This window comes from Strigops habroptila, chromosome W (assembly GCF_004027225.2).
Source record: "Strigops habroptila isolate Jane chromosome W, bStrHab1.2.pri, whole genome shotgun sequence".
Lineage (NCBI taxonomy): Eukaryota > Metazoa > Chordata > Aves > Psittaciformes > Psittacidae > Strigops > Strigops habroptila.
The window spans coordinates 33,925,339-33,938,246 of record NC_044301.2 but is presented as its reverse complement, the minus strand read 5'-3'; the positions used below and the strand labels follow the sequence as shown (position 1 = coordinate 33,938,246).

The following is a 12,908-nucleotide window of genomic DNA, read 5'->3' as shown; positions in this document are numbered from 1 at the left end:
GACAGGAAGGGTTCAGGTGAACCTTCCTGAGGACTACACCCTTCCCCTCTCCTCTCCAGCATAAGGCATGGGACAGCAGCTCTTTACTGCCTGTGGTTCAGATGAACGCTGTGACTTCCCCCTGCTCTCCACATATCACGTCGTAGAGGGGTTGCTGCATTGACACACACAGCAATAGAACGATCAGCTACCTCACTGGCACGAGACATAGCATTGTGTGTGCAGCAGCCAAGAGGTGGGTTTTGGTAGTCCAGTTTTAAAGCGTGTTGCTTGTTGTTGGGATTGGATTCTTTGTGTGGGGTCACTGAAGCTTAAATGGCCTTCTATAAATACATTTGAAGATCAACATGTGCGTTTCACATCTGTAAAGGAATGGGATTTGTTGGGGGGATGGTTATTAACAAAAATACTGATTTCTAACAAGGACAGATGTTAGTGTTTAATGTTAATATAATTGTTGAAATGCTGCTTCTGTTTCAGCTGCACAGTGTACAATCTCTTTGGGGATTTTCTTCTCTGTTTATATGACTTGGTTAAGCTCATCTGGCAAGGTTCATGTAAAATTTGTGTTGGTTTGGGGAACTTGAGCGGCAGGACGGGACATCTTGTGGTTTTAGCTGCCTGTGGTTATTTTGAAAGTAAAGACCCAGCGTTTGTCTCGCCTGTGGTGCTGGCAGTATTGCAAGAAACACTGGGGTTTCTTCTGGTGGTGAGAAAGCATCTCAGCAGCTCCTGCTGAACTCAAGAAGTTGTCTTCTCTTTGTCTTCTCAAATCTGTTGCACTTCTCTCTCTTGGTAGTACCTCAGCTGAAGGGATTGAATAGAGGGAGTGAAGAGAGTGCAGCAGTGGGATTATAAATTGCTTTCCTTCAGCAAAGCTCTTTGTGTCATGCCTCTTGTACAGATGCTTCAGACAGTGCAGCTGGGATTCATCCCTTCTTCAAGTGTCAAAATGTGCTGATTGAAACCTGATGGTAAACGGTAAAAAAGTGGGGGGATGCTGAATTGTGTTGCACACATTTACATCGTCTCCTTTTTCTTCTTCCCATTGTGAGCACAATCAAAAGCAAAGATTCTTTTTACTTACTTGAAAAAGATCTGTTAAACATTTTCTCTGCTTCTGCCACCTGCATACTCATTGTGGTCTTTCTGCTCCAGCATCTTCCTGTCTGAAGTTCAGACATGACCTTGCACTGATGTCTGCTCTGTCAGCCATGATGATCTAGAGCCTTTTTGGGGCACTTTATTTTCCAGTTAAATGGCATCAGTAGTGTAAGTATGAGCCCAAAACCTTCCCTGGTTCTTGTTTGAAGTTTGCTTTCTGCTGCTTGAGTTGCTTCAGGTCAGGCCATCAGTTGAATCTATGGTCTGCCCATTCACGATCCAGATGTTCTCAGCATGCAAAAGGAGTCAGATGATCCTAAGGCAGCAAAGGTGAAAGTCCAAAACCTTTACGCCTTAAAATGGGTTATCAGAGCAAGCTCCCCCATCTGGGGTGACACAGAGGCTGTGGAACATAGGAGTGGAGAGTTGTGAAGAAAATTAAGGATTTGATCATGTGCTGTATGAGGTTGAACAATGCCACCTCTTTGAGTGTGTTCTCCTTTGTGACTGGTGAATTCATTTGTAGTATGTGACCCCTTCAAGGATTTCAAACTTGTTTTTGAATTGACATGCAAAAATTCCCTGCTCTCTGAATTGTAGCGACCATAGTAGGGACAGCTCCTTGAGATCTCACAGCCAGGAGTGCTCTGTGTGGCTGCTGTAGGCAGAGATTCCACTTTGTCGTGGTTTGAGCCCAGCCGGTAACTCAGAACCACACAGCCGCTCGCTCACTCCCCCCCTTCTTCTTCCCCCCGCTCCCGGAGGGATGGGGAGGAGAATGGGAAGAATGTAACTCCCACGGGTTGAGATAAGAGCAGTCCCGCAACTAAGGTATAATGCAAAACCACTACTGCTACCACCAATAACCATAATGATAAGGGAAATAACAAGGGGAGAGAATATAAAACTAAAAGGGGAAGAGGAAAAGAAAACAATAAACACAAGCAATGCACAATACAAATGGGTTACTTAGCAACAACTACAAACATCGGTGTGTTATCAGCATTGTTCTCAGACTAAAGCCGAAACACAGCACTGCACCAGCTACTAAGAAGGAGAAAAATGACTGCTACAGCTGAACCCAGGACACACTTGATTGTCATTACTTCCAAATTCCCCTATTATTGCTCTTGGCATTGAAATTGCCTGGTGTGTTAGAATTAAATGCTTAAATGAAAGGTTCATAAAGCATCTAATAGCAGTTTAAAATCCAATCACTTCTTATATCTTTCCCACATAGATACTGTGATCCCACTGTTCCCATGCAGGATGTATGTACTAAGGAGGATGTTGGTCCCTCCGTTGGTTTTATGGGATGTTGCTGTGCCTTCCTTATCCAGGGAAACAGGTGTTCAACCAAAGAGTTTTATACGTGACACTTGGGATGTGTCTTTGAGCAGCCCTTCTGATTAGAGTTGATTGACCATTTGTTGTTGCTGCTGAGGCATGATACTTCTCCAGGAGAAGACAAAGTACGCAGCTGAGGTGAGCTAAAGTACTTGATGCAACTCCTGATGAGATGTTCATTCAGTTTGTTCTCTGCAGTGTTAGAACTAGTTAAGACCAACCTGGAAATTTACCAACATGCTGTCCTCTACCAACCACTCGTTCCTGAAGTAGCATTATTTAAGTTGCAGCCAGATTATATTCCTCCTTGTGATTATTTTTTTCTTTTCCCTAATTTATAGGTGCCTGTTAGTTCCTCAGACAACTTTTGATACGGGTGTCTCTTCCCCAGCAGTTCTGCCAACAAAATTGTGGTTTACGAGCTACTATGTCATTATGTCTGCTTAGGTTTATTTTCTGTCTAGATGTGTTGACTTTTCAACACCAAAAGTAGAGAGTGGAAACAGTTTCCTGTCATGTCAATAGATATAGCAAAGCTCTCTGTAATGCTGTGTTTGCTGTTTGAGACTTTGTGATAGGTGGTTTGATAATTGTCAGTCTTGCAGCTTATTAACACCTACTCTGGCTTTCCTTGCTCAGAATTCTGATTCTTGTTTTATATCAGAATCTGTAGTCTTCAGCTGCTGTTCAAGCTTAGTCAATATAATTTCTGGCAGCTACTTTTAACCTTACAATGTTAAAGAATTGTTTGTCTTCACCAACTTCAATACCTGTCAAGGGGACAGTTAGATAGTGTCTTTTAAAATAGTGCTAGATACTGAGGCCAAGGAAGGTCCTTCTAGTGTAGTGTTTTCTTCCAGAGGTATTAAATGGTGATGTAAGGCTCTAATCCCTTTATCTGAGGACTAAAATTAGAGTGCCTAAAAAAAGAACAACAAAATCAGTTGAAGAGTTACTACCTTTAGTACATCTTTGAATTAGAAATTGGATCTTGGAAGGTGCTATGACACCATCTTAGCATCTAAGACGCTAAATAACATGGCCTGTAAAGTTATGCATCATGATTCTTATCCTTAAAACAGCCTTAAAATGCTTTCTGCTGAGAAAGGTCTCAGAGTCCTGCAGTCCATGGGAGAAGCTAACTGGAGTTTAATATGAGAAAATAATTTCTCTTTTTGGCTAAAATATTATAGGTTGAGCATCCCTGCTCATTGCAGGGGGGTTGGACTAGATGACCTTTGAAGGTCCCTTCCAACCCAAACTATTCTATGATTCTATAACCCATGTTAGGATAAACTTATTGCCCATCAGTGACAAATGTTAAGGGAAGGGTGACCCATGGGGAGATAGGCCACTGGGGGTGACATGCACTTGGCATGTGTAGGCTTGTTTTTTCTTACCCCAGAAGTAATCATCTGTGTGGGTTTGCTGGTGTGGTGGTGGTGAATCCATCTAAATCTACGGCATTCCTATACACTGGGAAGGGCTTGCTTGCCCTGGTGTCATCTGTAGTGGGAAACTGTGTAAGAGATAGCAGCCTCTTCCATTAAATTACTTTTTTCAGAGGTATTACGTTGTCTTACACTTCTTGTGTCCTTTCCTAAGCTCTCATGTTTTGTTAGTTCTTGAGTGAGTGCTGAGAAGCTTGAGTAAAAGTGGTGTTAGAGAAGAGGGAGTTTCTCGTTCATATTTAATTATCTGAGGATAAAATTAAAGCAGTCTACTTAGGAATGATGTTTTCTGTTTCAGGAGGGTGTGTTACAGGGATTTTCACATCCATCTTTGCCAGACTTAGTTTCTTCTTGTTTTCTCTGTGCTGACTCTAGTGTCCAGATTTGATGTGCCTTGTTGGATGGTTTCTTCTCATTGTTTTGTGGCAAGGAGGGGAGGCCATGTGAAGCTTCCACTGCATCTCCAAGTCTTGGTGTAAGCTTGGATTCCTTCTTTCCACTGTTGCATTCAAGCTGCCACTGATCGTGTTGCTGTTCCTGCAACACCTCCAAACTCAGCCTGTGCTGCTGTAGGACCTCTCTTCTCTTTGTTCTACCTGATGCTTCATCATCTGAGCCAGGTTGGCTCTAGCTCTGTCTCTCTGTATTGATTTAAGCTCTTCAGCTTTCAGATGGTGCAGATACCAACATCCAAACTCCCAGGTGGGTTTGTGGCTGCTCTGTATTCCATTTAACACTCCTGCTCCCTGTGCCAGAGTTTTCCCACTCCCCTTAACACTTCTCTAATCTCTTTCCTCAGGCAGCTGAGCACATTAGTTCCTTTTGCCCATCAGAGCACAAGACACTGCAAAATAAAAACAGGCAAGGGGATGGATGGCAGAGTGGCTGAACTGAGGTAGAAGGAGAGTTGGATTGCTGTTTGATCCTTTGCCCGTTATTCAACCACTTAAGCCCAGCCTTGGAAAGAGGATCAGTCCTGATTCCCAGCTCAGGGAGCATCTTCCTCTGCAGCCTTAGTGCTGGACAAGCGCTGAGGGGCAGTGATGGCTCTGGGCAGAGTGGGAACAGCGATATGAGGAATTGAGAGCAGTGGTGCTGCTCATTTTCCAGCACACGTTTCCCTCTCTCATTTCTCGTAGCAATGAAGGGGATGGTGCTGCATGGGGAGGTGGGGAGTGTGTGCCCTTGATTGCTCACGATGCTTGTGTCTCTGGCACATTCATAGAATCATAGAATCAATCAGGTTGGAAAAGACCTTTAAGATCAAGTCCAACCATTACCCCAGCACTGCCAAGTAACTGGGAAAGCACAGCCTTGCCATCACTGCCCTTGTCCTTCCAGCACACTCTAACCAAATGGTCACATTTTGGGAAGAAATCTATGAAAATAAGGTAGAAGTTTCTATGTTTGGGGGGAGGGAGGTTGCTTGCAAGGGCAGAAGTCGGTTTTATTTCAGACAGAAGGCTTGGCTGCTGAGAATCATAGAATCCCAGACTGGTTTGGGTTGGAAGGGACCTTAAAGCTCACCCAGTTCCAACCCCCTGCCACAGGCAGGGACACCTTCCACTAGAGCAGGTTGCTCCAAGCCCCTGTGTCCAACCTGGCCTTGAACACTGCCAGGGATGGGGCAGCCACAGCTTCTCTGGGCACCCTGTGCCAGCAAAACATTCACAACCTTCAGATTTGTCTTCCCAAGTGATTTTATTCCAATGCTTGGTCAGGTTAATTTCTGCCCATTTCAGGATGCTTTTCTGTTTTAAACTACTTTTTCCTTAATGGATCGATTGGATTTTTATCTTTAAAAAGTATTCGATCAGGGAACAGGACTTGGAAGGGAGGGGGTTGGTGTCAGCAGATGACTTCAAGCTGTCTCTAAAAAGCTGTTGGGTTCCTGATGTAAGACTGGTTCTGAGCTACCACACAAAACAAAGCACTGCTTTGCAGGTATGACACACTACGCTGCCAGAGAAGTGACCTGAGTCGCATTTGGGGGAAAGAGCACACATGTGCTGTGACTGCAGCTGGTTCCAGACCAGTGGTAGGCAGCTGGATGATGGTGACACTTCCAGCATCTTCAGGAGGAGTCGGGGAAACCCCTTTTTGGTCCTGATCAACTCCTTGCTGCTGCTCCTGAGACAAAGTCCTTTCTGTCCCTTTCTGCTCTGTCCTAGCTGTGTATGTGTGATGGCTCTTGCATACACAGCTGTGTTACAGGAGCCCTGAACTCTGTGGGAGAAGGGCTCCCTGTTCTTGGACAGGCACCTAGGGCAGGTCTCCTGAGAGGAGACTGCCATCTGCACCAGTACCTCCCTTCTCCACCATTGCTTCTGGTTATCAGGTGTGCCAATATGTGTCCAAAGCCCCTTCATGCTTTTATCAATCTCCAGAGATTTTAAAGGGCTTGGAGGACTTCTGAAGTGTGCTGCTGCTGAAATTTTAAGAACTGAAGTTTGAACCTGTGAAAACATTTTCCTAGTGCCTTACGCTTGTGAATGTTGTGCAATGGATGCATCTAAGGTGGGACAGAGCAAGGAACAACTTCAGTAGTGTGGTTCCCCATCCACTTCAGCCATCTCCCTCTCCCTTTGCAGTGTCATGGCAGGCAGACACCCACAGATCATCTCTAGCAGCTTGGGGATGCTTTTTTATCCCTTTGAGATCTGGGGTTGTAGAAACCGCACACCAGGTGGTTGCATTTGAGAAGAGCCGTGGTTTCACCTCTGCCAGTTCTGGATTCAAAGGGGTTTGGGAGAGACAAAGCTGTTCTGATGGCTAAACCCCGTGGTGGAGGACATGAACAGTTGTTCCCAAGTGCACAAGTCAGGGTGAGTTTGCTGCTCTCCACTGAGACCACATTGTTATGTATACTGCATTTATTTCATGCTTTATTTCATTTCATGTTTTGGTTGGCCTAAATGTTGCTGGGTTTGTATATTATTAAAGAGGCATTTTAACTACTCCCGAAGTTGGTGATTTGTTGCGCAGGAGCTTCATGTGTCCTTCGGGATCCAAACCCCTGGTCATCTGGATGGGATCCTGCTGGGACACTGGGCCTGTTGCAGGGTCCAGCCTTTGGTGGTGGGAGCTGGGAGCTGGAGCCTCTTTTTTAGGGTCCAGAGAGGGTCAGGAGAGTTGTATCGGACACAGATGCAGGGTCTAGGCAGCCATGGCATCACCTAATGGTGGGCTCTGGCCAGAGCGGTGGTGTCAGGGCTCTGCTGCTGGGCACCCAGGCCAGCTCCTGCTCCGCTGCATGGGTGCAAATCACAACCGCTGGCTGATGTCCAGCCCAGCAGCAGCCCTAACAGAGAGAAGAGAGCAGAGCATCCTCCCAGCCCCACTGACCCTCCTGCTCCCTTTTCCTCCCTTCCTGAAGTGGGAGGTATCCCTGCCCATGGCAGGGGTTTTGGAACTGGATGAGCTTTAAGGTCCCTTCCAACCCAAACCATTCTATGATTGAAATGTAGTGTGTCTTGAGCTAAAATACATTTCTAAATCGGTGTCTCGCCTCCTCTCGAGGGTTCTGTTGGAGGTGGTGTTGCAGAAATTGCTTCTTGCTGCTTTGGTTGGTGTTTGTGGGCCAGTGGGTCCTCAGTCCCATTACCCTGGTACAGACAAAGCAATGTGGTGGTCCGGAGAGAGCAGAGGGTACAGGGGACTGCTCTTCCCTCCGTAAATGTGACAGTCCTCACAAAGCTGTTCTGTCTTCTTGCCTTTAGAAGATGGAACATTTGGAAAGGAAAGCAACAGAGGGAAGAAAACTGGCTTCAGTGTTTCAGTTGGAGGACTCCCAGGGTAATGGTTGGACTTGATGATCTTAAAGGTCTTTTTCAACCTAGTTGATTCTATGATTCTATGTTAGTAGGCAGAGCTACTAGAAGGAAAACACAGAGCAGTTCTGATGCATGTTTTTTATTGGTGGTTTTTTTTTTTTTAAAGTTGTTTTAAGACAGTTGTGTGCAGAAATCTCCATGTACACAGAGGCTACAGGCAAAGGCAACTGCCTGCTCCCAGCCCTAGCTCAGAGCACTGGTGTCTCTCCCACTCCCAGTGGGGTGGGAGGTGATGGGTGCTCCATCAGGTACCATGTGATGAAGACAAAGCCTTGGCCCTTCTTCCCTGCCCGTAGCCTCTGCCTGACACCTCCTCTATGTACAGTACAGTGGTGTTCATCGCGACAGCTCCCCGCCGGCCGTGCAGCATCCTCCACCTGTGCCTGGCCGGCAGCCACTCTGCCAGAAAAACAGAAGGCGCAAGTCCTAGCAGGACAGCTTAAATAACAATAATTTTTTAAAAAGGGGGTAGGGGAAGGAAATCAGCCCCAAAAAATACTGTCAGGGTAGCAAGGAGCCACAAGCACGCTGGACACTGGCACTGTGCTGCCAGTGGGTTTGGTACCCAGCGCCTCTGCTCACCCTGTGATTGTCCGGCCTGGCCCTGGGCATGGTCAGACTCATCACACTGGATTTGGCCTCTCCAGCCAAATGGTGACCTGGATATGTCCATGTCCCCCAGCAGCACTTCCCAGCTGAGAGCAAGTCCGACTGCTAGATAAATCAGCCAAGTCCCTGCTGCCAGTACAGGAGCGGGCACAGCCTGGCGCAGCCGACAGGAGATGGTCAAGGCACTCATTGTTGCTTGTGGTTTTGTGGGTTTTAGTTTTCTTCCCCTAAAAAAAAAGGGGGAAACCAACCCAGGAAGGTGGAGACCAGGGCTTGCTGCAACTTGCCTCTATGTCCCAGGGTTCGGAGCGGGATTTGGGGCTGGCCGTGGCAGTTGCAAGTCATGGATGGGCTGCTCATGCTGGGGTGGCACCGCTTCCACCAAAACCCACCATGAAACTCAGGGGTTTAAAGCCCTGTGCACAGAAAAGATGAATTTCCCCAGCCCAGGGGATGCTCAGTGCCTGCTCCAGGTGACCCAAATCCTCGTGTTTCATGATTGCAGAAAGAAACCTCAGAAAAAAAAAAAAGAAAACCCTGAAAAATGACCAAACCAAAGCAGAGAAACAGGTAAGAGGCTGCTGCAGGAAAGCCCAATACAAAAGGGTAAAAAAATATCTCCAAGCCCAAAAAACCCCCATGGTGATTGTTCCTCAAACTATTGCAACTAAGGCTCTGGCCCTGCAGCCCCTGCCCCAGTCCTGGCACCTTGGTGCTTGTGCTGCCACCGTGCCGAAGCACCCAGCGCTGTCACTGGCCATGTAGGCAGAGGGTCCCTCTCTGGGGGACCTTTTCCATGGTTGCCTTTTTCTTGAGCTTTCCAGCATCTCCTAAAAAAAAACAACAAAAAAACAACCCAGCCACCTGCTTGACCCAAATAAAGTGGTTTTGATTGTATTTCCGGGGAGGCACTTCCCTTCTCCATCTCCCTGTCCCATGCCACAGGAAGCCCTGGGGACCCTGAGGGAGACACTGGCTGCACCAGGCTGGTATAAACTAGGTTCCACCTTTACAAACAGAGCAAAGACTTTGGGATTTCAAGCTTCTCACCAGAGCTATCTGTTTGTAGCAACACAAAAGCAAAAGCATGGTTCATTCACCCAATAAAGCTAGCTCTAATCTGTTTTTTTCCCAACCCAGAAGCCAAGGGAAAATTTGTCTCCTCCTCTCCAGTGGGGCTGGACCTGCTGCTGTATCCCGCATCCCTTGAGCATTCTGCAAGCGCTCACAGAGCCCAGCCCAAGGGCCTGGGCTGCTATTCCTGTGGGTTTCTTAGCTGTCTTTTGCATGGTCACCCCTGAAATCCATCCTACCCTTCCTCAATCCTTGGGTAGAGGAGCAGGGATGCCTGGCCCCGAAGCTGGGATTCCTCTCCATCTCCCAGCCTAGCCGTGTCAGCAGCCACCAGCCTGCAGCAGAGCATCGGTGATGGTCAGCTTCCCACGGCCACCAGCTCCCCACGATGGGTCCATGCGATGCAGCTACACCAGGATGTACTTGTGTGTGTTGGGAGGGAGCCTTCCCCAGGGAAGTGACGGCAGCAGCTACCCCAGGTGGGTAAAAAAACCCATATCAAAATAAAGGAAGAAAGAAGCAGCTGGTTCCACTGGTGAGGCTGCTCGGCCACCAGGTATCCCTCAGCCCAGATGTGATGCTTGGGTGTTCCCTAGAGTCACCCAGCTTCAGTGGTTGGGGTGGGGGGTTGTTGTCTTATTTTAAAAAGAGCATTTGGTTTGACTGTAAAGAGATGCGAGGTGGCTGCTGCTGCCATCAGTTGCTGATTGCGTTTACAAATCCTTTTTCAGCTGGGTTTCTTTATAATAATAATTAAAAAAAGCAAAAAGTCTTCTTTAGCTCTGAACCTGACTGGCTGCTGGAGGCACCAAGCATGGCTGGGCTGGCTCTGTCAGTGGCACGGGGCTGTGCTGCCCAGCTGGTGCCCTGGGGAGAGCCGGGAGCTGGGGCAGGCTCAGTTCCCCCGGTACACCTCGATCTTGCTGGTTTTGGCCAGCATGTCGATGATGTGCGCCTCAAAGTCAGCGTCGTGCACTCCCGTCTTCCTGAACTCCCCGGCGTAGCGGTTGTTCTCCCAGTAGTGGTGCCAGTTGCCCCGGCTGTCGGCACCGAACCCGAAGACGTTCACCTGCAGTGGTGAGGAGGGGGGTAAGCCAGCCCTGACCCCCACAACATGCTGGGGACCCCCCTTGGATGAGCATCCGCTGTGCTGCTAGGATTTCACACCATACATTCCTCTCCTCTGTTTGGCCTTTGCACTGCTCAAGGGTGCCCATCAGCACAAGGGTGCCTATCACCGTGGTGTCAGGCAACTGGAGCAAGTGAAACTGCTGTGGTTGGTCCCAAAGAAGACACCTTCCTCCTTAACCCCGCAAGGTTCAGGGTCCCAGCAACCACAGCCTGTGCCAGCCAGGACCCAGCAGCCCAGAGGAGGACCCCAAGGAGCCATCACCCACCTCGTCACAGACATGGAGGGCAAAGAAGAGCACCAGCATGCCGGTAGAGGGGTAGCGCCCATGGTGTTCTGTCCAGCGATCATGGATGTACTTAAAGAAGGCAGGGTTGTAGATCTGCACCTGGGAGAACACACTGGAGTTAGTGCTAGAACCGTCCACACTCCCTTTGGCATCAGCACCCCGGGAAAGAGCACCAAGACTCCAGGAGGCGATGGGGTGACAGAGACCATGGCCAAATGGGTGCTCATCACAGCGATAGGGGTGAGCCCTCCTTACCTTTTCTTTGTCCACCCGCAGAAAAGGCTTCACAGGTGCGTACGTGCTGGGAAGAAAGCGGAGAGGCAGGTGAGCAACCGGGGGTCCCGTGTCCTCCAACCCCAGGCTCAGCTGCCAGCGGTTGGGATGCTCTGGGAAGAAGGAACAGAGGGAGGAACCCAGGGGATATGCCCCTGTGGTAGGTGAGTGACCAGCCCAGTGCTGCTGGTGCTGGCTGGGTACTTACAACCTGATCTGGCCGGTGGAGAGGGCACTGGTGATCCAGAGTAGATCCAGGGTTTTGAAGGGTACCAGCACAAAGCTGACATTGGCAGGCAGGTTCTTGGCACTCTCGGGGTACATGAAGTGGTGTGTGGTCCGACCACCCACATCACCCTCAAAACCCACTGTGGGGGCCTGGTTCATCCTGGGGAGAGAGCGGGGAAGGTGACACCCCCCTCCCAGCCACCCTGTCCCTTGCAGATGACACAGGTGTGCACTGTGACCTGCTGAATGCTGCCAAGGGGCAGTTTCCCAGCCCGCTGATGCTCAGGGTGCTGGGATGAGCTGGTGGTCCCCCCATTCAGCCCAGGGGAGGTGGCAGGGCTGGACCCACTCCAGCACCCAGCAGAACCCATGATGGGCTTCTTGACCGAGCAGCTGGAGCAGGGACAACCCCCTGGCACCTCCAGACCTGGAGAGATGCCGCTGCAGTGCCCAATGGGAGCTCAGCACCCACTGGTGGTGCCAGCATCACCCTGTGCCTCTGTGCTGGCTGTGGGGCTGAGTGGGTCTCCTGTCCTCACCGCATGATGAAGTCGTGCCTGTCGATCTCCGGCCCATAACCAGAGCCACGCAGGTTGCCCGAGTTGCCGACCACGGCGCAGCGGTGGCAGTGGCGTGGGTCACGGGAGCGGTAGGGATCCTCGCCTGGCACGATCTGGAAGAGCTTGCTCAGGACCTTGTGCGTGTTGTGGGACTTGAACTGGGGCTGCAGCATCTGCAAGGGGTGGAGAAGGAGGGTGGGAGGTCATCAGCCAGTGGAGGACAAAGCTGTGCCCCCTGTGCCAGAGGTGTGGAAGACCCATGAGGGGGCCCATCCCCTTGCTCACCATCCACCACCTCTGGACGTCGGGTGGCAGGTCCATGTTGTCCTTGGTCCACACTGGGGACACGGTGCCGTCATAGCGCCCATCAAACCAGTCAGCAGCCCTGGCCTTGTCAGCTGGGCAGCGGTGGCAGGCACAGCCCCAGGGGTATGGGCTCCCCTTGCTGAGCTGCTGCATGCCGGCGTAGCCGGGCACCAGCTTCACCTGGTGGATGCCACCCAGCCCGCCAGGGTCCAGGTAGGCGATGCTGTGGTGGGAGTAGGTGAAGAGGAGGGACATGACGAAGATGAGCAGGAAGGTGATCGATAGGAAGCAGAAGTGCAATGAGCACTTCATGGTTGGCAGATGGCTGAGCCAGGGAGGGTGCCCGCCCCGGCATAGGACTGGAGCATAGGGTGCAGGATGGTGTCAGCTGGCCAGCGAGGCTCCCTGCGGGACACAGAGCTTCAGCTCACTGCGGTGGTGACATGGGGTGGAGATGTGGACCCCCTAACAGCCACCACACCGAGCTCCTACCTGCTGGGCTGCAGCTTTCCATCCACGTGGTCTGGCCACAGTGAGAGCATGTGCTGCCGGGCACGGAGTCTGGTACACTCGGCACACCGGCTTCAGCCACGGCACCACACCTCAGCAGGGACTCCAGGTCCTGGTCCTGGCTGGCTTTCAGCTGTGACAGTGCTCATTGTCCCTGGGGTTTAGCTGATCTGCTGGCATGCTGCCCTCCACCAC

The 12,908-nt window shown here is 50.1% G+C and overlaps 1 protein-coding gene across 1 annotated transcript; it reads right to left on the bottom strand.

Moving 5' to 3' along the window:
- Positions 1-10,282: 10,282 nt before the first annotated feature.
- On the bottom strand, positions 10,283-12,527 carry LOC115619064 (CMP-N-acetylneuraminate-beta-galactosamide-alpha-2,3-sialyltransferase 2-like). Its single transcript, XM_030511077.1, has 6 exons — positions 12,183-12,527; positions 11,877-12,070; positions 11,318-11,497; positions 11,092-11,137; positions 10,816-10,935; positions 10,283-10,487 (listed from the first exon to the last, which is right to left on the bottom strand). Exons 1-6 carry the CDS (start codon positions 12,513-12,515, stop codon positions 10,314-10,316), a joined length of 1,047 nt encoding a protein of 348 aa, XP_030366937.1. The 5' UTR covers positions 12,516-12,527; the 3' UTR covers positions 10,283-10,313.
- Positions 12,528-12,908: the final 381 nt, after the last annotated feature.